The 27,182-nt window shown below is 47.4% G+C and overlaps 1 protein-coding gene across 9 annotated transcripts in view; it reads left to right on the top strand.

Moving 5' to 3' along the window:
- SYNGAP1 (synaptic Ras GTPase activating protein 1) overlaps positions 1 to 27,182 on the top strand; it is a 453,461-nt gene that overhangs the window by 406,675 nt on the left and 19,604 nt on the right. For 5 of the 9 annotated variants that reach the window (XM_088446594.1, XM_088446587.1, XM_088446588.1 and 2 more), the window contains 8 exons: positions 639 to 878; positions 3,792 to 3,993; positions 4,364 to 4,542; positions 10,037 to 10,627; positions 12,101 to 12,374; positions 12,481 to 12,654; positions 12,944 to 13,155; positions 23,566 to 23,647. In XM_088446594.1, coding sequence (XP_088302720.1) covers positions 639 to 878; positions 3,792 to 3,993; positions 4,364 to 4,542; positions 10,037 to 10,627; positions 12,101 to 12,374; positions 12,481 to 12,654; positions 12,944 to 13,155; positions 23,566 to 23,647 — 1,954 coding nt within the window. Of the gene's footprint in view, positions 1 to 638; positions 879 to 3,791; positions 3,994 to 4,363; positions 4,543 to 10,036; positions 10,628 to 12,100; positions 12,375 to 12,480; positions 12,655 to 12,943; positions 13,166 to 23,565; positions 23,648 to 27,182 lie in introns of all 9 variants that reach the window. The other 4 variants (XM_088446595.1, XM_088446591.1, XM_088446589.1 and 1 more) reach the window with 3 other exon arrangements.

Here is a 27,182-nt window from a genome sequence, read left to right as displayed (position 1 = left end):
TAGACAATGTCCCCCCTCCTGCCTCTTAACCATACATCATCACTTGACACACTGTCTGCAGCTGCTCCTGCCTCCTCTCTCCCATGCTGCCTGCACACAGTCACAGTGCCGTGTAGTCCCGCCCCCCTGGTCGGTCTCCACAGCCTTCTGTCCTTTACAATTTCTCTTGCTTGTGATGCACTTTTGCACTGCAGCTGTAATCAAAGCTGGGGGCCCACCTGAGAGAGGGGAGTCCAGGGAACCTTGCCCCCCTGTGCCCCTCCCCCCTTAATCCGGCTCTGTTCCTCTCTATACCTCCCATCTTAATTGTATTCTTATTATTCTCACCTTCACAAATTATTTCCTCCTCTTGTTGGTCCTTCTATGTCCCCACTGCCTCAATTTTTTTCAATGAAAGTGTACCAGATGCCTACTCGCTGTGGAGGCAGCAGTTTTGTGGGCTGAACCAATTCAGATTAGATTGTGATGTATCAGTTTACCGAGAACTAGTGACATCCCTGAGGTATGTGGTGCCACTCAGCATCTGATCAGTCCCTAAAACAGCTGCCTCTATGGTTGGTGACGTGCGGTACGCTTCATGTGTCTTCTGTCCAAGACGTCTAACCATCTTCTCGCCTTCTCGCTTCAACTATTCTCAGTGTGTTTCCCCGGGAGTTGAAAGAAGTCTTTGCATCATGGAGGATGCGCTGCGCAGAGCGCGGCCGGGAAGACATCGCAGATCGACTCATCAGTGCCTCTCTCTTCCTCCGCTTCCTGTGTCCGGCCATCATGTCCCCCAGCCTCTTCGGCCTGATGCAGGAATATCCTGATGAGCAGACATCTAGGACCCTCACACTCATCGCTAAGGTCATCCAGAACCTGGCCAACTTCAACTTCAAGTGAGAGTAGAGGAAGCGGGGGGAGTGGTACAGGGAGAGAGAGGGGCTCATGGGGCGCGTGCTGTCCCATCCATTGTGACTCATGATTGGGGACATAGTGACTTAGTCACCTCTGTAGAACATTACAGATGTGGGTATCATGTTGGACTTGGAAATGTAGGGAACCCACCTGCATGTACTGGCGATGGTCGATATCGAACGTCCGTGCCCGCGCATCGACTATCATTTGGTCATTGAAAGGGGCTATATTCTGGTCGATATAAATGATCGAATGTTAAACGATATCGTTATCGTTTATAGCGACCAGAATATCTGACTGTGTGTACGCACCTTTACAGACAGACGTGTGCATGCGCCACTACTGAGCACAATTACACAATAAAAAACATAGGGCCTGATTCAGAGCTAAACGCTATTGACACCACGGCTGCGATCCCGTACGTAGTTGCTCTGCGAAAAATATGCAAATGTTGCAGCCGGACGGTGGTTGCGCAGAATGGCCACAGGAACTGACACGCTGGAGCCATCTTTACTGCATACGGGATCGCAGATGCAGGAGGTGTCGCTACACACCTGAGTTTTTAGCCGACACTCCCGTTACCTCCCCCAAACGCTCCATGACTGTCAATTGCACTGCGATTAAATACTCGCTGCAAGCGACTACATTTCTTCACTATGACGCATGCACAGACGGCCGATAATCGCTCATCTGCGAAAACATCGGCATAACGTACATCTCTGAATCAGGCCCATGGAACACACAAACTGAACATTCGATAGAAAGTATCAATGACCCGATCTGCAGAACGTTGTAAGTTGTTTAAGCCACTGATGCATAGAGACAGCTTTGCTGTTTCCTGAGATGTGTTTGTGGGAACATCTCTTAATCCTATTCCTAAAATAATAATATTGTGTCCTGATACACAGATATGTCCTCACTTACGGGATGTTCCGGACACCGTATGGCGCAAGACGCCAGGCACAACTGAGTAGCCTGCTGTATTTTTCTTTTTGGGTCATCGCAGACGCAGCAAAAGCCTCTCACTGTGTACTTGAGACGCTAGCCTGCGACTTTAACTGAACTCTAATTGGTTTTGCAAATGTATATAGTGTGATATAGTCGGGGTAAGGGGTCCCTCTCCTGGGGTAGATGGACACCTCCTTACACACAGCAGCCAGGAAACAGCACACCAGTCCAGGGTTTTTGTGCAAGCTGGTCGAAACCAGTTTTATTGTGCAATATAAACAACAAAATAAACAAAACATAAAAATAAATCCTAGCCCGTCTGGGCACTAGCTAGACAGGTTATTCCCTCTCTACAAGTGGCAGGGCCTACTGCCTTACCACAAACACAGCACTTTCAAATATCACAGTGTCTCTGAACAAACCTCAGTGTCTGTTCTCCCCCAGGGTAAGTGAGACACTGACCCAAAACCTAACACAGCTTATCTGAGCCACTTCCAGGTGCAACTGCTAATCAGCCTACTCTCAGACTGAAAGGCCCAACACCTGGAGTGGCCTCTGGATGGAGCCCTCCCTTCTCTTCTCACATCCACACCCCTAGGACCCATTATCCGGCTTTTACCAAAAGCCAACACTTCTGGTCTGTTTGGCATAACAGACTTTTCCTGAGGTTTTTAAAACATATGATAGGAATCTGGGACACACATATATGCCATCCCAGACTTCTCCAGTGCTTCTACCACAATAGTCACAGATAAAGCACAATGTAACTTGGCGCATGGAAAACCCGCGGCTGCTGCATCAGAGCCCTTTTTCACAGATTCAGACTCAGTCGCACGCAGACGTACAAATGTCGCACAGCAACTTAATCAGTGTACACTAGCAATGTTGTTTAATCACTACTGTGTCTTTTAATTTTCTGAATAAAGCCGCATACACACTATACGATGTGCTGTATGAACGATATTTCCCTTGAACTTTCTGTAGTGCAGGACAAACGATATTGGGTGTACCCACTGACCGATATCTTTCAGTGGAGTCATCCTGACACATCTCCGAACAGGCAAATCATGATGATATCGTCCAAATTGGCCTGCATGTACGGACGCCCAAAGATATCGTTATCGTCCAGCGGGAGCACGCACCGTTGGTCGTTCATTGCATACACACGGAAAGATATGAGCGATAATGTCATCATTCATATCGTTCACAGATATCGTCTCGTGTGTTTGAGCGAATAAGATGCTTGGTACTCCAGAGCACCACGGGGACAGGCACTCAGTGATAAGTTGTACTGGCGCAACTGACACAACAGTAATAGAGGACACATCTGTTATTATGACTAGTGCCAGCAGAGGAGTAGAGTGTATCTAATAAAGCTCCTCACATCTATTACAATGAATGCTGTACATGGTAATATATTGGCTAGGCGTCCCCACCCATTCCTCATGACGGTGAAGATGCCCAACATCAGTAGCGATGACATTGTAAGCCATTGGTGTACAGAGATTTTAGTGGATATACTGCTATTTTGGACATTTTAGCCACTTCTCGATTCTCTTGGTCCCAGACGGTGCACATTAGTGAGTGAATGTCAGGATGTTTTGTTAGTGCCAGCAAAATAAATTGTATTACAGCCTCTTCAGCAAATAGCGTGCCTTGTCTGGAATATTAAGTCTATTTCCTATACTGTTTAAGCAGGAACGTGCTTTTATCAGTAGCATCTGGAATAAGGTTGTAGCCTACACAAGTGGGCAGGTGGCCTTCATTGTCCTCGGTATCCTGACACATGACACCTGCAGACGCTACATGACGTGCTTAAGTCAGACCTAAGGGACAGAAGGCCGATGCAATGAAACATGGTCCTACTGGGCCGACCGAGCAGGCTGACTAGACAGGAGCTAGTGCATTGTGCGCATAGACCAATACTGAGATGCCGCTCTCCTCAGGTTCAGCAGTAAGGAAGAGCACATGTCCTTCATGAATGAGTTCCTGGAGACTGAGTTGGCCAATATGCAGAATTTCCTGTATGAGATCTCCAACCTGGACGCGCTCACCAACAGCAGCAACTTCGAGGGCTACATCGACCTGGGGCGGGAGCTGAGTACTCTCCATGCCCTGCTATGGGAGGTGATCCCCCAGCTTAGTAAGGTGAGTGCTTGTTACGTGGAATGTGAGATACGGTCTAGGCCTCCTATGTGCTGGCAATAAGTATTAGGAACAGTCAAGGAAATCTAAGTAACCAGCATTAGTAAGGTTGAAAGAAAGCAAATTCAATCCTTAAAAACTGTAATCGCATTGATCTAGAGGAAGGAAAAACGCCGGACACAAAACACTATGCCCGGTTACATGAAATTGTATCTGCCCTACTTCTGTTTTCTACATTTCCCCCCATTTTGTGCTTTTACTACTAGAAGAGAAGACTCGTTTGTTAGTAGGTATATAGCCTCAACCTGCGTAACTGGTGTCTCTTTTGTTTACCATTCTCCCCCCCTCACTCCCCTTCCCGTCTGTGGATCAGGAAGCTCTTGTAAAGTTGGGGCCCCTCCCTCGCCTTCTCAATGACATCAGCCTAGCGCTCAGGAACCCCCACATCCAGCGACAGCCGAGTCATCAAGAAAGGCTACCACCTCCCAAACCCGTCATCCCAAGGGGGCCGTCAGCGGAGCTTCAAAGCTACCTGGTGCGGGACCTCAACAGGTACTATATAGGTCTTACTAAATGTGAAAACGTGCCAAGTAATTAAGATGAGTTGTACTGTAAGTCTGAGGTAATACTTATACACAAGTCAGCCTATTAGCACTGTATGTAAAGCCCCTTACACATGCAATGACGCTGTTGGCAAATTTGCCAATTCACTAATAAGTGATACTGATGGCATTGCACTTAGGGCCTAAGTCAGCAAGGATCGCAAATTGCAAAGCTGCACGCACGCAGCTTTGCAATTACGTCCTTGCAATAATGCAAATGCAGCAAGAGGTGTATGACACCCCCTGCTGCATATGCGTTACCAGCACTGCGACGGATGTCGCAGGCTGGGATCACCATCGGTGGGCGGCGGGCCTCCGGCCAGCTGAGTGAGCCTCAGCTTACTCAGGCTGGCCGGCTTGCAAGCCCAGAGCACTGCGTTGATCAACGCAGATCCTGGGCTAGCCACTCCTGGAAAACGGGGCGTACACGCCCCCATTTCCGGGAGCGGCAGCTGCCCCTTAAATGCCTCTGCCTGTCAATCAGGCAGAGGCATTTAAGAGCTTGCATGCGACTACGCAGGACCCATTCTGCACACTCGCGGAATGGGTCCTGCGCTTGCGCAGATTCCTGATAAACGGGAAACTGCGATCAGCGGTGAACTTGCGTGCACTGCAGAATCAGGCCCTTAATTTCCTAGGTCCAGTCTTTGTAGACAAAACATGAAGACATTTGTATTAATTAGTGTCTCTGCACAGACAACCTGATTTCTGTGCATTCCTATTTAATACAATGATTGTGGACAGCTCCGAGATCAAATGAAATATCCACAGACACCAGGGGAGGGGCAGGCACGGATGGGGGAGGAGCATGGAGCAGTAACCAGTGACATCACTGAGGAATCAGGCACACATTGATGTCACTAGTTTATCCTGAATTGATCAGCTGCATTTTCACTGAATATTCCCTCGGGCCACAAATTAGCTGCCTCTGTGTTTAGGTTAGTCCTACTGTCCCCGAATTTCCCTGGAGGCTCCCGACTTTGGGGGGAGCTCTCTGGGATCCCAAGAGAGTAATCAACCCTCCCCGATCCCATCCACTACTTCTGTGAAGGAGACGGGGAAGGGTCGCAATGATGCAAATTCACTATGAGCTATCGTCAAGGCCGACCCCCCACAACACAGTTCCACAAAGTGCAGTATTCTGCCACAGGGGGCGGGGTTGCTTTGCCCCTCTCCCCCTAGTCACCCCCTGCTCTGGGAGGAAAAGGAGGTATGTACTTAGGCAATAGGTCAGCTATGCAGCAGGTGGAGTACTGTAGTATTTGGTTAGACCTTGTAATTAGGATTAAAAAAAATGTTTTTGTCATTGCGATCAGTGCCGTGTTATTCACATATTATAGTGGGGCTGGATATCTAAGCGAATGGTGCTGAGTGGGATGTTGGATGCCAGGTAGAATACAAATCCAAAAATGTAAAAAGCAAGTGACTTTGTATCTGGAACAAACCATCTCGCACTGCTAGCATGCAACGGATCGTAATTCTGCTTATACGCACGCAGTTCAGTTGCTAATATCAGCGGTGCTATTTAACTGTTTGCATCCACATTGCGATCGCAGCCAGACATAAGGACGCCCACTTCCCCTTACATCGGTATACTAGGGGAACATAGCAAAACAATCGGTAACATGGAGTAACATCAGACCCATATGCACACGTGCACAAGCCCTGACCTTACTTAGAATTGCTGCCAGCCACGCACGCTATCAGTGCTATGGCTGCTTATGGCAACATAGTGGCTAATTTATGCACGCCCCTGCAACGGCTTTGCAACGCATTGGCACACCTTCATTCGCCCGACAACCCCCTGTCACCACCCACAAATGGCACTTCCTGTCAGGTACTCTTCTCTGGGTCTGCGCAACCACTGCAATCGCAGTTCCAAACACATTCGCTAGTTCGGGCACTGCGATGCATCAACCCATTGCGTGTGTATTAGCAACTGCGTTCCTTGCTGAATCAGGCCCTTAGTACACACCCCTCCCAAATCTAAGGGATATAGGGCCTCATTCAGAGGCGGTCGTAGGATGCAAGCGGTCGTTCTGAAACAGGGCGGCCGCTTGCCTCCATGTCGGTCGCTAGGCTGTTGGTTAACACCCCCAGCTCTAACGACCGCTAAGGGTGATGTCGCGATGGTCAAGACCATCGCAACCATCGGGGCTCACGACGAGACCCTAAGGTAGGGTCTCGTCAACCTTAAGTTTGGCCGGGCACGCCCTCGGTCCGCCCAGCAAATGGAGCGAGCTGTCACTCAACATCGACAGCTCGCCCCGTCTGCTACGAGACCCCTAGCGACGGAGCGCCCGTCGTTAGCCGGGTCTCGCGCATGCGCACGACGGAGCAGGCTCCGTCGTGCACATGCGCACTGGAGCAACATCGACCCGGTTGCGAGCTCGTAGAGCTAATGAATAAGCTCCATATTTACTAAAGGTCGATTTTAATCGATTTAATCTTGATTAACATCGATGTTGTGTTTCTGGAGCTAAATCACACATTTATTAACAAACTGTTTTTGATTTGTATTTTTTTAAGTATTAGTAAATGTGTGATTTAGGCCCAGAAACACAACATCGATGTTAATCGATTTTGAGGGATTTTAAATCGATTAATAAATATACCCTAAGTAACTACTCTCTGGGTCTCATTCAGACCCGGTCGCAAGCCCCGATGCGCTCGCAACCGGGTCGATGGTCCCCACAGAGCATGCGCACGACGGAGCCGGCTCCGTCGTGCGCATACGTGAGACCCGGCTAGCGACGGGCGCTCCGTCGCTAGGGGTCTCTTAGCAGACGGGGCGAGCTGTCGATGTTGAGTGGCAGCTCGCCCGGTTTGCTGGGCGGGCCGGGGGCGTGCCCGGCCAAACGGAGGCGTTCCAGTCGGAACGCTTGCCATTTGGGGGCGGCCCCACTGACATCATTGATGAGGTCAGTGGGGAACTTCCTGCTCAAACAGAGCAGGAAGTTCCCTGGGGCTTACGAGAGCCCAGACCCAACCTTAGGGTCTGGTCGTAAGCCCCGATGGTCGCGATGGTGATGACCACCGCGACCATCACCCTGGTTGGTCACTAGAGCTGTGGGTGGTAACCCACAGCTTAGCGATCGACCAGAAGGTGGCACTTAAAAAAGTAAGTGGCCGCCCTCACTCAGAGCAATCGCTTGCAGCAAGCCATCGACTCTGAATGAGGTCCTCTATCTTAAGCCGTAGAGAAAAGATGATAGAGAGGTTGAATAGAGGGGATATTTTGGGTCTTCCCTGTACCCTGAGCTGTGACTGCTACATAATGGGTGAGGGAAGGGAGCACTGACAGGTAACCCCTAAACAGCATCCCCTAATAATCACGGAGGGGTGAGGGCGACATTCGGGCAGATTTAGCTTCAGAGCAAATGCGGATGCCAGTATTAAATGTAACAGCTGGTAGATTCCTTCTGCAGGGAAAACTGTAAAGGCCAATGTAAATGTCCAATAATATCCAAATAGGATCTATGGGCCTGATTCAGACCCACTCGCGAGCGGCTGTACGCTCGCAAGTGGGTCGATGGTCTGCACTGAGCATGCGCACGACGGAGGGAGCTCCGTCGTGCGCATGCGCCAGACACGACGAGCGAAGGACTTTCCTTCGCTCGTTGTGTCCGATCAAAGGGGGCGTGCTGTCAATGTTGATTGACAGCACGCCCCCTTTGGTGGGCGTGCCGGGGGCGTGCCTCCCTGACGGGGGCGTTCCCACGGGAACGCCTCCCGTCAGAAGCCGGCCCACTGACATCACTAGTGATGTCAGTGGGAGTGATTTTGGCTCTGATAGAGCCAAAATCACTCCGGAGCTTGCGGTTGAAAACCTCAACCGCAGGCTCCGGCTCGCAATTTCGATGGTCGCGATGGTCACGACCATCGCGGCCATCAAAATGCACGCTCGTATAGCCTGTGGGTGGTGACCCACAGCTATACGAGCGTCCAGGAGGACGCTCCATGAAAAAGGAGCCCGGCCCTCATGCAGAGCGTGCGCTCTGCTCAGAGCGTACGGCTCTGAATGAGGGCCTATGCTCCTAGTAATGTTCAATCAATAACTATAGCAATTCTAGTAGCTAAACATTTGCTGAGACAATGCATTCCTTCTCTCCCATCATTCTCCAATTATAGTTATTATTTCCATTATTTTATATCTCCGCAGATGTAGCCTTTTTATTTCGTAGCTGCACATATTTAATATTATTATATCTTCCTTTAAGATCCATTTGCATCGTCTACAAATGTAATTTCATACCCCCTAGCCGATGTACGGTTACAGTAATGCTAGAATGTCCCATAAGGTTGAGAGAGAGAGAGCGGCTGTGTGAATGGGAGATAGGTATAACAATAAGAGTACAGTATGTTTGTCAATGTATTTAGGTATAGCGGGCGGAGTTATTCTGTGAGACCGCCGAATTTTGTGGAGTCCACCTCCCCCCAACCCCCCCCCCATCCTCCCTCAGACTCTCGGGACGGTAGGCCACTCTCCCGGATCCCGCTTCTCTTCCTTGTGAAGTGGGACGGACGGGGGCCTCGATGACGTGATCGGGCCCTGTCTCGGCTGCTCGAGGACGCAGTTTGCAAGTCATAGTGATCATATTCCTCCTCACTTGGCGCTTTGACCTCCCCTCCGAAAAAAAAAACATTTTGTCCTGCAAAACAGTGTAAAATTTAAAAAAACTGTCCAATGTGACAAACAATCTATCGTGCCTCCAAACTATTCCAGTGCATCGTGCCTCCAAACTATTCCAGTGCATCGTGCCTCCAAACTATTCCAGTGCATCGTGCCTCCTAACTATTCCAGTGCATCGTGCCTCCTAACTATTCCAGTGCATCGTGCCTCCTAACTATTCCAGTGCATCGTGCCTCCTAACTATTCCAGTGCATCGTGCCTCCTAACTATTCCGGTGCATCGTGCCTCCTAACTATTCCAGTGCATCATGCCTCCTAACTATTCCAGTGCATCGTGACTGAGATTGTCAGATCTGCCCTACAGCACGGCAGATCTGAAGATGCGATGTACGACCAGCGGGGACGCGCATCGTGATCGTGAGTGGCCACTCGCGATTTGAGCATATTTTACACGATTTGTCGTCACGATGCGTCGGAATCGGGCAAATCGTGTGAAATATGGCTAAGTGTGGTGGCACCTTTAGTTTAGAGCTCTCTAACATGCAGCTGGCCATTATTTCCTTCATTCAGAAACTGTGACATTTGCTCCGCCTGTACCCTGCACCCTGGGGAATCCTGCACCTAACTTTAATTCAGCCCAATGTGTTTCCTGAGTGTATGAATCTCGTCCTTGAGGTTTTGTGCATAAGAGCAGGACGGAGAATAGTTCCCTGGTTGCAGGGTGCAGCTTTATATAGATACGTTGTCTCCCTTCTCCTCTTCCTTTCCATTTCTCTGTATTCCCATCTCCCTTTACTTCTCTCTCCCATCAGCTCCATTGACATGACCCGACTACCTTCACCAACCAAGGACAAGTCCTCCAAGGATATGTTCTTCGTCTCACGCCGCCCACTCACCCGTTCTTCGCCTGCCTATTGCACCAGCAGCTCGGACATCACGGAACCGGACCAGAAGATGCTGAGCGTGAACAAGAGTGTTTCCATGTTAGACTTGCAGGACAGCCGCATGAACAGTGTGTCCAACCTGCAAGCTGTAGGGGACTTGCTCAACTCCAGCCAGGCCTCCATATCCGGGGGACTACGCCCGGGGGGCCGGCTCTCCCAGGGCAGCGGTTCTAGCATTGCGGCTGGTCTGCGGCTCAGCCAGATGGGGGTCACCACCGACGGGCTCTCAGCTCAGCAGCTGCGCATCCCCTTGTCCTTCCAGAACCCGCTCTTCCACATGGCCCCCGACGGCCCCGCTGCACCACCCTCTCACCCGGCTCCTCACCGGCCGGACCCCGGAGCTGACGCCTTCGCCCCATTCCACGGCTACAGCAAGAGCGAGGACTTGAGCTCCGGGAAGCACATGCTACACAGTCACAGCTACAGCGACGATTTCAACCGACAGGGGTCAGAGTTCAGGTACCGGCCCCACTAGGGGGCAAAAAGATTGGGGCCCAGGTGGGGAGAGTAGAGAGGTGGAGTAAAATATCACTTTATATACATATATAATCATATATGTATATATCACTATATATTTATATATGGTTGTTCCGTGTTTCTGTCGTGTCAATGTGCAACACTTCCTACAGAGTGGAGTTTAATAGACGAGGGTGTTGTTTCTTTATGAAAACATCCTCTTTTCCTATAGTCTCATTCAGCCCTGTGTAATAGTCACTCATTGTACAGCCGCAACCCTGTTGTTTAGCCGGGAGGAATATAGTTGGGAACCACAATGCAGGTGAATGTGGAATAGCCCCCCATATTCTCCTGCACTGCGAGCTGAGAGCCCCCAGACTTACATCTACCAAGCACATAGGCTACACAGGGCTGTGCAAAGCTATTAGGAAGTTTCTTATTGTAAGACAGCCAGAATAGGAACACTGAATGAGCATATACATATCTGTGTGTGTGTAGGAGAAAACGAGTTGCCTTTGATTGGGGAAAGGTGGCAAAGATTAAAGGAGAACGGAGCCAAAGAATTGTCAGCTGCAGGGACAAGTGCCCCGGATGCTCCTTGTGGGATAAGGTCCTGGGGAAGTCTTAAGGTGCACGGCCTTCATTGTACGTCTGCGAGCAGCGCTGTTTGGAATGGCTGCCATGGGTTACCTGATTGACCGCGGAAAACTGTACAAATTATGCTGTGTACATTACAACTTCTCCAACATGCTATGCCCGGAAACTTTTGTGATCAGCGCTGGCATACTCTCGTAGCTCCTGATAAAACATGGGGTACATTCTATTATTTGGCATTAGGGTTGGGGGGGGGCGTAATAAGATATGCTTGTCTTGAGAGATTCCCTTTAAAATAGTGAAGAATGATGAAAGCATTCAGGGGCAGAAATAAGGCAATCCGCAAAAGTATGCAAACCGCCGCTCTACAGATTTTGTATAACTACAAGTTGCAGCATGCCCTAAGAGCCTCTGATCTGCGGATCCACAGGTTGCCTACATCTTGTGGGCACCATTAATGCCGTGATAACAATGGGAATTAAAGTGCAAAACCGCTTCAAATTTAGAGGCACAATATGATGACGGGAGGGATAAATGGAGGTGGGGCGGACAATGCAAGAGGTCGCTGTATGAATATCCTGACTTACAGTATTATCATCACGTTACAGAAAGAGTAGTGCCTGTAAGTACTAAGGGAGAAACGCGTTGTTCACCTAATGGGAGACCTTGCAGCATCCTGCTGTTCTACGCTGACCACCTCCCTCTCGCTGCCCCCCTAAGATACATAATCAGAGACAGCTTGTTTTTTTTGCTGTAGTGTCTTGATGGATTACGTGCATGGATGAGGAGCATGTTGGCTGTGAGCCTGGTGTATAGATGTCACGCGCTTAGCACTTGAGTAGTGGACATTGAACGCTTTTATCCTTTCTCTTTATGATACAGCAAGAGGCAGCTTTCCCTCCAAGACAATCTCCAGCACATGCTGTCACCTCCTCAAATCACCATCGGCCCCGGAGTGCAGCGGAGGCCGGAGGCGCAGCCTCCTCCCTTACACAGGGGAAAATCCCAACAGCTGACGGTGCAGGCCGCCCATAAACCTCGGCCAAGCAGCGGAAACCTCCTCCAGAGTCCAGAACCAATGTACGGGGCAGCGAGAGTAAGGCAGCAGTCAGTGGAGAAAGAAGCAGGAGGGCTAAAACCCAGCATCACCAAGCAGGTACAGTCACACTTTGCGCCACGCCTCACGCCGGGCCTTTGTGCGCCGGCTTTGTTCGCTCTGTCCCCTGGGTAACGTCTGCCTCTCTCTCTCTCTCTCTCCGCAGCACTCGCATGCGCAGGCCACGCTCAACCCGGTCACTCCAGCCTCGGAACGCACAGTCGCCTGGGTGTCTAACATGCCCCACCTCTCAGCCGACATTGAGAGCTCACACATAGAACGAGAGGAGTACAAACTGAAGGAGTACTCAAAGTCCATGGACGAGAGTCGTCTCGAGAGGGTGAGAATATGACTCCCGATAGGTCTCATCCATCTCCCATGCTATGGGACATTACACATTGGTCTCTCTTGGCCACCAGCACCATCCTCTCCGCTCTTCCTATTTACGGCTATCTCCCGTCCCTTCCTTTCTCTCTGTTGAATTATATCACATTGTTCCTCTGGTTCTTCCCTCTATCCTTTCTCAGTGTCTTTCCTTACCTTTTTTTCTGCCTCCTTCATGTCTTTGTCTCTTTCCCTCCATCTTTCCTCCACCTCTTCTTCTTCCCCGTGTCACCCCCCACCCGTAGGTGAAAGAGTACGAGGAGGAGATCTACTCCCTGAAAGAGCGACTCATGATGTCCAACCGAAAGCTGGAGGAGTACGAACGGCGCCTTCTCACCCAGGAGGAGCAAACCAATAAAATGCTGCAGCAATACCAGTCCCGCCTGGATATGAGCGAGAAGCGCCTGCGGCAGCAGCAGATGGAGAAGGACACGCAAATCAAGAGCATCATAAACAGGTTAGAAATGGTAAATACTCTATTATTTACTTCTGGGGTTTGGGGGGAGGCGGGAGAGGGGATCCTCTGGAACCGGGATCCCCTCTAACTGTAATATTAATAATATCCAGAGAAGACGCACATATAATGCACTGAGATAACCTGATATTAAAATACGGTAAGGCCGTAACTAGAACATTATCTTTGTCCCAACGCCGTCTCACGACAGACCTACCCGAGCCCCCACTCCTGCATTGTTCAGGGCTTTAGGTGGAGACTTCTCAAACCTTCTAAAGATGACAATGGGATATGTTGGCCCATAGCAGCCAATCAGATTGCATCTACTATTTTATATAGACCATACAGTACTAGATAAATGATAGCTAGAATCTGATTGGAAGCCTACAGGAACAGCTGGATGTGGCAGGTTTTCTGGCAGCGGTCATATAAACCTCATTATATGACAACGCATTTACTTTTATTAACCTAAGATTAACTGTTATTCAGCTCTATACATTCACAATGCTTCTCCTCCATGATTAATCACTGGAATAATATTATCGTTCTAAGGGCCTGATTCAGAGCCGGACGCTCTGAACGAGCGCCCGCTCTGAATCAGGGCGTTTTTTGTTTTTTTTTGGAGCGTCCTCCTGGACGCTCACATAGCTGTGGGTTACCACCCACAGCTTATGCGAGCGTCCATGATGATGGTCGCGATGGTCAAGACCATCGCGACCATCGGGCTTGCGACGAGACCCTGCGGTAGGGTCTCGCTGCCGCAAGCCCTGGAGTGATTTTGGCTCTATCAGAGCCAAAATCACTCCCACTGATATCACTAGTGATGTCAGAGGGGCCGGACCCAGACGGTAGGCGTTCCCATGAGCGGGTCTGCATCAGGCCCTCAGTCCTCAGTGTCCTGTCACTGCCAGTCCTACTCCTGTGTCCTGCTGGATTCTGCCCTGTTCCCTAGTCCATCCCAGCTCTGTGCCTGGGTCTTTCCAAGACCCTCCAGCTTACCTTCTGTGTCACCTCCGGTTTGTATCTAGTCCCAGCGTGTACCTGTGGATTCTTCCTGCCAGTTCAACTGTATCAAGTACTGGTTCTGCTACAAACTCCAACCTGTATCCGCCTGCCAGTTCAACTAGATCAAGTACTGATTCTGTTACTAACTCCAACCTGCATTTACCTGTCAGTTCAACCATATCAAGTACTGGTTCTGTTACAAACTCCCACCTGCATTCTGAGTAGCTGGCCTGCCACAATAACATCCATATCCAGCATTGCAGGTTCAACAGTATTTCCACCTGCATCCTGAGTAGCTGGCCTGCCACAATCAAGTCCATATCCAGCATTGCAGGTGCAACATTATTTCACCCAAACTGTGTCTGTAAATTACAAGTCTGCAATTTTGTATCTCATATCACAGGTTCTCAAACTCGGTTCTCAGGACCCCAAACAGTGCATGTTTTCCAGGTCTCACAGAATCGCAAGTGCAATAATTAGCTCCACCTGTGAATGTTTTAAAATGAGTCAGTGAGTAATGAATACACCTGCGCACCTGCTGGGTGACCTGGAAAATGTGACCTGTGTGGGGTCCTGAGGACCAAGTTTGAGAACCTCTGCTCTAGCAAGTCTCCCAGTAGCAGACTCCAGTACACACCTGCACCTGTTTGCTCCTGCAATTAACTCTTGCCTTGCCTGCTGCTAACTCCCGGTTAATTCTCTATGGATCCCTGCCTATTGCTTGAGCCCCATCAGCAAGCTCTAAGGGTCTCATGCAAATTGTGCAGATTCATCCTTAACATACTGCTGTGGAATAACACACCCGTACTGTAAGTGATTATGGTTATTCGAACACCTCCATAACCTGTATAAAAGGCATCAACCTGTAATCTCAAGCTGGCCACACACTAGACTAACCACATCCAACCAGCCAACTAGTTGATTGGTTGGAATGAAAATATGGTAACGTATGGGAGTAAAGCTGGCCACACACTAGACCAGTGGTTCTCAAACTCGGTCCTCAGGACCCCACACAGTTCACTTTTTCCAGGTCACCCAGCAGGTGCACAGGTGTAGTCATTACTCACTGAGATGTTCTAAAAGACCAACAGGTGCAGCTAATTATTTCACTAGTAATTATGTGAGGAGACCTGCAAAACATGCACTGTTTGGGGTCCTGAGGACCGAGTTTGAGAACCTGTGCACTAGACCAACTTATATCCAACCAGCCAACTTGTTGATTGGTTGGAATGAAAATCTGGTAACGTATGGGAGTAAATGATGATCAGCAATTTGCTCCTAAGTGCCAGAAAACAGATGAAAATGGTCGTCAGACAAGTTTGTTAATTGTTTGATCTAAACTATTTGTTCAAACAACAGTTTTGGTCCATTTTCCAGCGTTTGGGAGCAAATTGCTGATTGTACTCCTTACCAGATTTTCATTCCAACCAATCAACTAGTTGGCTGGTTGGACAGATAATCTTTAGATGTGTGTCCAGCTTTAAGCTGGCCACACACTAGACAAACTTTCATCCAACCAGCCAACTAGTTGATTGGTTGGAATGAAAATCTGGTAACATATGGGGAGTAACTGATGATCAGCAATTTGCTCCTAAATGCCAGAAAACAGATGAAAATGGTCATCAGACAAGTTTGTTAAATTGTCCATTTTCCGGCGTTTGGGAGCAAATTGCTGATTGTCATTTGCTTTTCATACCTTACCAGATTTTCATTCCAACCAATCAACTAGTTGGCTGGTTGGATGTAAGTTGGTCTAGTGTGTGTCCAGCTTTACTCTGTGGCTACCGATTCTCCTCCAGCTTAATTGAAAGGCTTTACGAGGTGTGGCTATTAAATAACGAGACCTTACTACACGAGTTAAAAAGGAGTGGGGGAACATTGACCTTGGACTATCCCAAAATGGTTTTGCATGTCTCACCCCTCTCGCGCAGATATTTTGCTGTCACACATCGTTCGAAGAAGTTGTATTTTTCCCGTGCATCCTAAAAAAAATGTAGCGCAAAAGTAGAGCAACGTGTTCAATTTTTGGTTGAATTGAAAAAAACACCCACCAAATCTTTCCGTATGCTAACTGAGGCTTAAGGGGCACATTGTATGTCACATGCACGTGTCTTTGAGTGGCACAAAAGATTTAGTGACGTTCGTGAGGATGTCGAAGATATTGAATGTCCCAGAAGGCCTTGCACATCAAAAACTAATGACAATGTGAAAAAAATTTAGAAAATTGTTCGAATTGACCGTCGGCTCAGCATCCGAATGATAGCAGAAATGGTAAACATGGACAAAGAAACTGTTGGACAAGTTTTGCATCAAGAACATGACAAAGGTTTGTGCTAAGATGGTTCCAAGGTTTCTCACTGCCGAGCAGAAAGAAGATCGAAAGCAAAATTTGTACAGACATTTTGGAGCAAATTCAAGCGGATTCACTTTTTTAGATAAAGTTATTACCTATGATGAAACACGGATCTTCCAGTACGACCCTCAGCCAAAACGCCAGTCCATGCACTGGAAAACACCATCATCTCCAAGAATGAAGCACGTCAAAGCAAATCCAAAGCCATGTTAATTGTTTTCTTTGATATAAAGGGTGTTATTTTGGAAGACTGGATATCATAAGGCGCAACAGTGAATCAACATTACTACAAAAATGTTCTAGCAACTTTGCGGGAAAGATTCGGAAGACAGAGGCCAGAGCTGTGGAAATACGGTTTCACCCTCCATCAGGACAATGCACCAGCCCACACAGCTCTCTCTGTGCAGCAGTGTCTGGCCGAGAAACAGGTTGCAGTGCTAGAACACCCTCCATACTCGCCAGACCTAGCTCCATGTGATTTTTTTCTTTTCCCTAAAGTCAAATCTGTACTCAAGGGAGCCCGTTTTGTGTCAGTTACTGAAGTAAAGAAGAAAATGATGGAGCTGTTCAGACAGCTGACCGATAATGAGCTGCAGTGCGGCTTTGAATGCAGCGGTGTGTGGATGCAGAAGGGGAGTACATAGAAGGGGATTAAGCCTCCAGGGGTCCAGGGAATTTAAGACTGGGACTTGCCCCCACTCCTCCAGCCCTCCCCTCTTTTCAGGACTGCCCCTGCTTGTCATTGGTCCAACGTCCAGCCCTTAGAATATGTGCAGAACTACACAGTTCAGCATTGTGTTCGGGCCAAGGAGGGGGGGGGAGCACTGACAGAGGGGGCCCCTCCCCCTTAATCTCACTCTGCCCAATGCCCAACATTGTATAAGGGGGATTTCAGAACTATTGCTTGTATAATCAACACCGTGTTGATGTGTGTGTATGCATATATATATATATATATATATATATATTTTTTTTTTTTATTATTATTATTTTTTTTTCCACTAATCCACAGCACTCACCATTCCTGGATTTGGTATGTGACTACATTGTTTGAATGGAAATCACAGGTGCTCTGCACTCACCATAATAACTAACAATAATATTCTACAGTGCGCTTTTTTGCTCAGAATTATAACATTAGTGTTAAACTCAAGGTATGCTATCTGGTTTAAAGCTCACAGCAACTTTGCTTGTAAGGTGAGACAGTCACCAATCACACTTGTTGCACAGTCACCAATCACACTTGTTGTACAGTCACCAATCACACTTGTTGCACAGTCACCAATCACACCTGTTGCACAGTCACCAATCACACTTGTTGCACAGTCACCAATCACACTTGTTGTACAGTCACCAATCACACTTGTTGCACAGTCACCAATCACACTTGTTGCACAGTCACCAATCACACTTGTTGTACAGTCACCAATCACACTTGTTGCACAGTCACCAATCACACTTGTTGTACAGTCACCAATCACACTTGTTGTACAGTCACCAATCACACCTGTTGTACAGTCACCAATCACACTTGTTGTACAGTCACCAATCACACCTGTTGTACAGTCACCAATCACACTTGTTGTACAGTCACCAATCACACCTGTTGTACAGTCACCAATCACACTTGTTGTACAGTCACCAATCACACTTGTTGTACAGTCACCAATCACACTTGTTGTACAGTCACCAATCACACTTGTTGTACAGTCACCAATCACACCTGTTGTACAGTCACCAATCACACTTGTTGTACAGTCACCAATCACACTTGTTGTACAGTCACCAATCACACATGTTGTACAGTCACCAATCACACTTGTTGTACAGTCACCAATCACACCTGTTGTACAGTCACCAATCACACCTGTTGTACAGTCACCAATCACACCTGTTGTACAGTCACCAATCACACTTGTTGTACAGTCACCAATCACACATGTTGTACAGTCACCAATCACACTTGTTGTACAGTCACCAATCACACCTGTTGTACAGTCACCAATCACACCTGTTGTACAGTCACCAATCACACCTGTTGTACAGTCACCAATCACACCTGTTGTACAGTCACCAATCACACTTGTTGTACAGTCACCAATCACACATGTTGTACAGTCACCAATCACACTTGTTGTACAGTCACCAATCACACCTGTTGTACAGTCACCAATCACACCTGTTGTACAGTCACCAATCACACTTGTTGTACAGTCACCAATCACACCTGTTGTACAGTCACCAATCACACTTGTTGTACAGTCACCAATCACACCTGTTGTACAGTCACCAATCACACTTGTTGTACAGTCACCAATCACACTTGTTGTACAGTCACCAATCCCACTTGTTGTACAGTCACCAATCACACCTGTTGTACAGTCACCAATCACACTTGTTGTACAGTCACCAATCACACTTGTTGTACAGTCACCAATCACACTTGTTGTACAGTCACCAATCACACTTGTTGTACAGTCACCAATCACACTTGTTGTACAGTCACCAATCACACTTGTTGTACAGTCACCAATCACACTTGTTGTACAGTCACCAATCCCACTTGTTGTACAGTCACCAATCACACTTGTTGTACAGTCACCAATCACACCTGTTGCAAAGCACCTAGGAAAACAGCTGGGAGTGGTGAGTGCCGTGGATTAGTGATTTTTGTTTATTTGAATCATTTTTTTAATTAATAATTTTGTGATCACATTTTCTCATGCACCTCTTTCAACGGGATCTCAATCCCGACAGTGGAATCCCAGCAAGGGATTTAAGATAGGCACCGAAATACTGACGTCTATATTAATCCCGACACTGAAACGCAGACGCCGCCTTAGCATTAGCCGCGGAGGGGGGGTTAGAATTAGGGACTCTAGCGGGGTTAGGTTTTGGGGAGGGGGGATTAGGGTTAGGCATCACCGGGGGGAGGTTAGGTTGAGGCACCCCCCCAGGAGGGTTAGGTTTTAGGGTGCGGGGAGGGGGGGTTAGGTTTAGGCACGGGAGGTTAGGGTTAGGCACTAGAGGGGGAAGTTAGGGTTAGGCACCACTAAGGGAGGGTTAAGGGGGGGGCAGGGGAGGGTTAGGCTACTTACCTGCCCCAGTAGGGATCTCCTCCTCTCGGGCATCGGCTGTCGGGTTTTGAACCAGCGGCTAAACAGCCACCGACATTTCAATCCCATTCCCTTTTAACCTGCTTAATCTACCTTTTGTCAAACCCAGGCACGCCGACAGCCGGGGCCCGGTTGAAGGGGGCGTGGCCATGCCCCTTAGGGGAAAAAAACATTTTTGCACGGCGCAGGGGAGGGGGGCGCTGTGAGCCTCCTCAGCCCGATACATAGCCAGTGGGGGGACGCGATCAATGTGATCGCTCCCCCCCCCCATAGGATTAGGGGACTGCTACGGCTGCTGCGATCTGCGTGCAGTCTCCCAGTGCAGCCCAGCACACAGTAGCGTGTGCTGGGCTGCTGTGATGTAAGAGGGAGGGGGGGGCGGCAATCCAAAGTTGAGATGTAAAACAAATATCGGGGAATTGTTCAGGAAGGATACACAGTGTTCTTCCACCAGAACGTCACTCAGCTGACACTGGATGATGGTGGTAGAAGACGCTATCTTACTATGGGGGGGGAGATTTATCAAAGCTTGGAGAGAGATAAAGGGTCAATCAATCAGCTCCTGACAAAGCCTGTAAACTAACAATTAGAATCTGATTGGTTGATACTTAAAGTACTCTCTCCATTTTATCTCTCTCCAAGCTTTGATAAATCTCCCCCTATATCCCAAAACTTCTCACATAGGTTAAGATCTGGGAACTAAAAAGGACATGATATATGGATGACAACGGTGTCATGCTCGTCACACGTTTGTGCAGGCACACGTGTTGTGTGGATGGCGGTATTGCCATCCTGGAAGAGACCCGACTGGTTTGGAAAGCATTGCTGAACTATGGGGAGAAAATGATAACTCAGTCCCTATTTATAGCAATTATATGTGACCTTGCCTTCAGTGGCAGTGACTGAGACTGCATGCCAAGCTATGTGCCCAATAATATGAGATAATATGGAACCAGGTGAGAAGCCTTCACTGTTGGAAACAAGCATGCATGGGAGAAGAGTTCTTTAGGCTGGTGACATATGTTTCTTGAGACCATGATCAAGAAAGATTCATCTAACAGTGTCGCCTTCCCTTGTGCATGATGGTCTAGTGCACCCCTGAGATTACAAACATGTATTTCAAAGTGTGATGAGCTTTTCATGTCCTGCACCGACTGGTTTCCTGCACTGCAGAGCACCCGTTGACCCATATTTGCCTAAACTGGCTGCTTGCACCCCAGGATGGAATTTACAGTCAGTTGATCTGCAGTTCTCACTTGTTTAGCCTTGCACTTCCTCTGAATACACAGATATTAGGATCCTGGAGTAGGTGCACTTTGTTGATGATGTTTTTTTCCTCGGAGCTTCAGAAACAACAGTGTTTACGGTGATGTCTTGTTCACTGGAGCTCTTACAGATCAATTTAAACAATTACCCCCAACCTAATGACGTCATGGCGGTCTGGGGTAATAGAGGGTGGCTGTCTTAAACTGAGCAAACCCTTTAAGCTTCTTCATTTCTATAAAAAACAACACTGAATGGTGCTCATAAGTCCTACCTCTTTCTCTGTTCTCATCTGTGTAGGAGCTGCAATCAGACTGATTTTCCAGTTCTTTGAAATATACATTACCAGCCCATCCTCCAAGATGTTTTCCGCCTTGAAGCCCTATTGTACAAAATATCACAGTTTTCAGGAAAATCATATTCCTGGAATTAGAACGAGACTAAAACGTACAATATGTTCCAGCCTGCATGATAATGATCTCTCTCATCGGTTCCAAGCCACACCACAGTTAATCTCTTTACTGTGTAATTTGCTACGTAACCTGCATTAGTCATAAGACCTCCAACTCTTACAATCAAAGTACTGAGTACACTTCTTCATTCATCAGATAAAACTATGTAAGTTCTAAGGTAACACTATATACTCACCATACAGTAATACCACTATACCATACACCCTGCCTGTGAATTAGAGAACCCTCACAAAAAAAAAAAAAACATTTTGAAAATAACATATTTTCTTTTTTTGGCTTAAACAACGGAATTTCCAGATGACATAAAAGACTAGATGAAAACAAATATTGGTAAAGGCCACAGTACTTATGTCATTCTCCATATTAAAATGATCATTGGAGGAACTCCGACATTTTTGGATTAGTGCATGGAAGAGAGTGCGGTATGTTATGTGGGCATTCAGAATGACAACACTGATGACAGTCGGCATGTCGACACATCATTTTTCTAATGGCACAGCCCTAAACCTGTATTTTTCGACATTTTGGCTGTCAACATAAGGACAATGTCGACATGTTGGCATAACGACTACATACCTATGGTGGAGATTTAATTTTTCACACCCAAATTATCATTAAAGGGAGAGACAACATTATAGAATAATGGATAATGTTATAATTTGTTGAATATATAAACAAAAATAAAGTGAAATTAAACTTAAATGTGATTAGGGTTCATCAAGCATTTTAGGTTATAACCTTGCAATGTGCAAAAAACCCATAGGTGATCTGTGACATTCAGTATATAATGCAGCAACAACTCTGTTGTAGATGATACTTTGTATTGTATACACTGCATAAACCTGCAGTTCTGTATCTCAGGGCCTTCTCTGATGTTCAGTATACAGTATATATCGCAGAACCAAGGGTTGGAGGCTTGGGCAGTTGCCCTCTTTGTGCTCCCCATCTGCCTTCCATGATTTTGGTAACACAATACTAGGACTCTCCATTTGGTCTCCGAAACCCTTGTTATAGTGAATTCTACACTGTAGAGACTCCAAATGCACTATGAGTACCCAAATGATGGGTGGACCAAAATTACCAGCCCACCCTTAATTTGCAATGGGCATGGAAATGTCATGTTCCACTCCTGCCTATACCAGTGTAATATATCATCTCCTCCACTTTCTCCCTCAAAAATAAAACCATTTAATAAGGCATTTTCAGAAATGTTTATTGGATTGAAATACGGTGACATAGCTGACAATATTTGCAGATACACCGTTATTATAGGTGTAACGCGTGTTACACTTTCACATTAATCCTATGAGTGTTCTAATGCTCTGATTGGCTGCAGGCTGTTCCAGCCCAGTGTCTGTTCTAATGCTCTGATTGGCTGCAGGCTGTTCCAGCCCAGTGTCTGTTCTAATGCTCTGATTGGCTGCAGGCTATGCCAGCCCAGTGACTATACAAATGCTCTGATTGGCTGCTGGCTGTTCCAACCCAGTGACTGTTCTAATGCGTTGATTGGCTGCAGGCTGTCCCAACCCAGTGACTGTACTAATGCTCCGATTGGCTGCAGGCTGTTCCAGCCCTGTGATTGTTCTTATGCTCTAATTGGCTGCAGGCTTTTCTAGCCCTGTGACTGTTCTAATGCTGTGATTGGCTGCAGGCTGATCCAACCCAGTGACTGTTGTAATGATCTGATTGGCTATTCTTGGTCTAAACGTGAATGTTTTAGTGCTCTGATTGGCTTCTGTCAGTCTACTGAATGTTCCAACGCTCCTGATTGGCTACATATTAGTGGTAATTCACATTCAGGTGATGTTCCTTCTTTGTGCGTCAGGGTACTTGTGTCTGTCATTGCCAAGTCACAAATCACACACACCGTCCTCTGGATATTCTTTGATATTTGTAGGGTAGCGTCAGATGGAGCAATTCTTGATCTTAAGCTTTTATCTCTCCTATTGTATGTTGACACGTAGTGATGAATGATGTGTCAGAATACCCTCTGCCAGTGCCTTTTTGCAGCACAGAGAGTACAAATGATAGTTATGACGCACCATTCATCACATTATGTGTCAGCTTAGTGGTGATTAAACCATATGCTTCAAATGCTGGAAGTGCCCCATCTGACACTAACCTTAGACATCCGGGAAGGTTCCGCAAACATTGTCCCTGTAGGTTTGTTGCTTTCAGCGGCTGTTTTCTGTCTCGCCTCCAGGTTGATGCTGGTGGAGGAGGAGATCAGGAAGGACCACACGCAAGAACCCATCGATATGAAGAGGAGACTTATCGAGGCTCAGGTGGAAATTACAATGTCATTGTGCCTTTGTGTGTGACATCCTCATCACACCCGTCCCGTCTGTCATCTGGGAAGAGATGGGGGGGAGTGAGAGATTATGAAAGGGGCCACTAATGAGGGAGACAGTCAGGAGCGACCCTGAGATAGAGGACTATATGATACAGTGGACCTGATTCAGACCCGCTCGCTAGGAAGCGTTCGCTCGTAGCCGTCCGATGTTTGCATTGTGCGCAAGCTTACGCATCACAGTGCAAGAGATCGGGAAGCGTTCGCTCGCTGCGCATAGACAGCCCAACAGAGTGAGTGACAGGAGAAGCCATTTGTGGGTGGTGACAGGGGCTGGCCATTAAAAAGAGGGGAGTGGAGGTGCGAACGCAGGCGTGTCCGAGCATCTCAACGCCGTTTCAGAGGCGTGCATAATTAACAGGCAGCATCATAGTACACGTCACCTGGCTGAATTATACACTGAAGTGATTGCAGTGCTTGCAGTGGGATTTAGTCAACCACAAGTGCTGCATTCGCTTCCGATGGTACCCGATGTACCGATGGCTGCATACACTTCCTGGAGATGCCGTGCGCAAGTGGGCGTCTTAAGACAGGCTGGTGGGCGTCTGCATACACTGGGCGATCTCACACCAAGACGTAGTGGGCATGCTTATGCCTTGCCGTGCGATCGCCTGTCTTGCCATTACTTAGCCAAACTTGCATACGCGTTAGCGATCGGGTCTTAAAATCGAGCCCAGAGAGGTATTTTATAATACATGAGACAAAGGAGAGAGTATCAATTGGACACTAGTGATGTAGCATTAGAAAGGAAGTTCGGAAACTTTGTTTAGTTGCTATCCCCAATTGCTGAACGATATTCATTTTCTGTGGCATTCTAGAAAAATAAACATTAAATTGTTCCTAACCTATATATGTGTGAGCTAAACATTTCAACTGACAAGTATAAACAACGAATGCCTGGGCTCTCACGCCTCCCCCTTTCCCTAGTCACTGGAATAGATCTTGGCAGACAACTACAGTACTCTTACTTTGCTGAAACTATGTTGCTGCACTATGCAATACGGTTACTGCTGCAAAGCAGCTAATACACCAGAGTCTTAGGGGTATATTTACTAAAGTGCTGGTTTTTAGAAGTGGAGATGTTGCCCATAGCAACCAATCAGATTCTAGCTATTATCTTCTAGAAGGTGCTAGATAAATGTTAAGTAGAATCTGATTGGTTGCTATGGGCAACATCTCCATTTCTAAATACTGTCACTTTAGTAAATATACCCCTTACTGTCTATTGGGGAATGTGACTAGTGAGGAATGACCGGCCCTCTCCGCTATATGACTTCTTATTGTAGTTGGTTGGAGAATTGTATTATTGAGATATAGACGAGAGAGGATGATGAGGGGCAGGAGGGTGATTAGAAAAAGATAAAGTGGGGATGATGGGAAGGGGTTATTATTGTTATACTTTAATTAGAGCCGGCGTATTTTGCAGTATTGTATTGACTGAAGCTGGGACAGGCAAAAGGTTTCGTGTTAATGAGGAACAGAGGATAGGGGGTAAGTAGCGCAGGTTCCATTATTTCATCTGTCTATTGTCTGCATCAATTCATTATCACCGCGTTAGATAGCAATAATGAAAGCTGTAGTATAATATATATATATATATATATATATATCAGTCTATGGTGCTTAGCGTAACTCATTGTGCTGAAATGAAAGGGTACACTGACATGGGCTCAATTCATTCACCTGCAAAGTGAAATGATACTTCATGCTGGTTACTTCTACACCAGAGTATCCCGGGGGGCTGTAATATTCCCACACCGCACCCCTGTCCCCGCCCTCCCCTGTATTTGTGTGGTACGCATTTATTATATTTCTCCTAGTTCCGGGAACGCTTGGGCGCGAGGGGCTTTGACAACTGCTTAGTCTGTTTCAAACTGACCAAAGGAAAGTTTATCATTTGTGTGTGTGGTTCTAATTTTATTATATGACCGAACTGACCTTTGTACTGTCCTTCAAGTTATACATGTTTTGGCTTTTACATATATAACATGCCAGCCTGGAATATAGAAGAGGCGCCAGGTACTGTACGTCAGAGAGTAATCATAGAGTCTTAGTGACAGTCATGGAGGAAGGTGCTCAAAGCTGAGTCTCTGGACCACACGTTGATACTTCCTGTTGTGGATGGACTATGAGGGGCTGATTCTGAGGGAGTTGCAGATGTGGCCACAGTGAGTGGTCGGAAATAAGTGCGGATCTCCGCCTGTCTCCAGCGTCGGCCATATCTATGCGGTTGCTCCGCCGCTATCCGTCCGCTTGTGAAAGTAGCTGCCATCACTGTCTGCCCTGTCCTCAGTGCGCGTGCGGACCGACCCTATCCTAACCTCAGAATACCCCGCAGTTCCGTCTACATGCTGCAAACTCCCAGCTGCTTCCCAGTTACACCCACCTAACCCCAGGTGTGGATGCAGCTGAGATGCGTTTGGAGGGTGCGCATGGCGAAAAATAGCAAGAGAGTCCCGGCAGGTGATGTTCTCCATGTTGTGTTTGGCTTTGGCGTTCAGACTCTCCATTTGGATATTTTCCTAAGATGGAACAGTGTTTTCCCCAGAAGGTCTTGCAGTGAACATCTGCCATATTGTGTTTGGATTTGTGGTATGGGGCCTTATACAAAGGTGCACGCAGTTGCCACCGTCGCTGCATTTTTTTGCGGAGTAGACGTGGGACGCCCACTTTCAGTGCCTGTGCTCACTGCAACACCGCCGGTGCCTCTTGACAATCCACCATCACGTGCACCATTGACACTTGTACCGTTGACACGTGCACCAGCCCTATTGCAGGTGCAGTGTCTCTGTCTGAACATGGCCTCTGCGGCTGCGCGTTTGGGAACAAAGCTAGTATCACTGACACACCCGCGACACTCCCATAACGTCACCACGGAACAGGTTTTCTGCGTTCACTTAAGGACACCTCCCGGTGAGGTTGGATGGTTTTGCCTTTAGAACGTCTGGCACTGATATTTTGTCATAATCTAGTTGTCTTTGCCTTTTAAATTGCATGGCATTGTCTTTATAATGCTCCACTATAAGAGTCGGCCATATTATGGTTGGCTTTACGATGTAGACTCTCCATTTTGTACGTTACACAAGATTGGACAGGATTTCCTTCAGTATGTCTGTCAGTGGGTTCTGCCATATTATACACTCTCAATTTAGGGTGTAATATATGAGAGTGATAATATTTTCTTCATAGCGCCATATTGGGGTACACTTTGTGATAATGACTCCTTACTTTGGAAATGGTATATGAAAGTGGATACTATAGTATGCGTGCCTTGCAGTGACATCCTGCAATGTTGGGGCTGGTGTGTGATATGCATATGGTATATGAGAGTGGATGCTATAGTATGCGTGCCTTGCAGTGACATCCAGCAATGTTGGGGCTGGTGTGTGATATGCATATGGTATATGAGAGTGGATACTATAGTATGTGTGCCTTGCAGTGACATCCTGCAATGTTGGGGCTGGTGTGTG

The sequence above is a fragment of the Taudactylus pleione genome, unplaced genomic scaffold (genome assembly GCF_031769625.1).
Source record: "Taudactylus pleione unplaced genomic scaffold, aTauple2 ptg000400l, whole genome shotgun sequence".
Classification (NCBI taxonomy): domain Eukaryota; kingdom Metazoa; phylum Chordata; class Amphibia; order Anura; family Myobatrachidae; genus Taudactylus; species Taudactylus pleione.
This window is presented reverse-complemented; position numbering and strand designations above follow the sequence as displayed.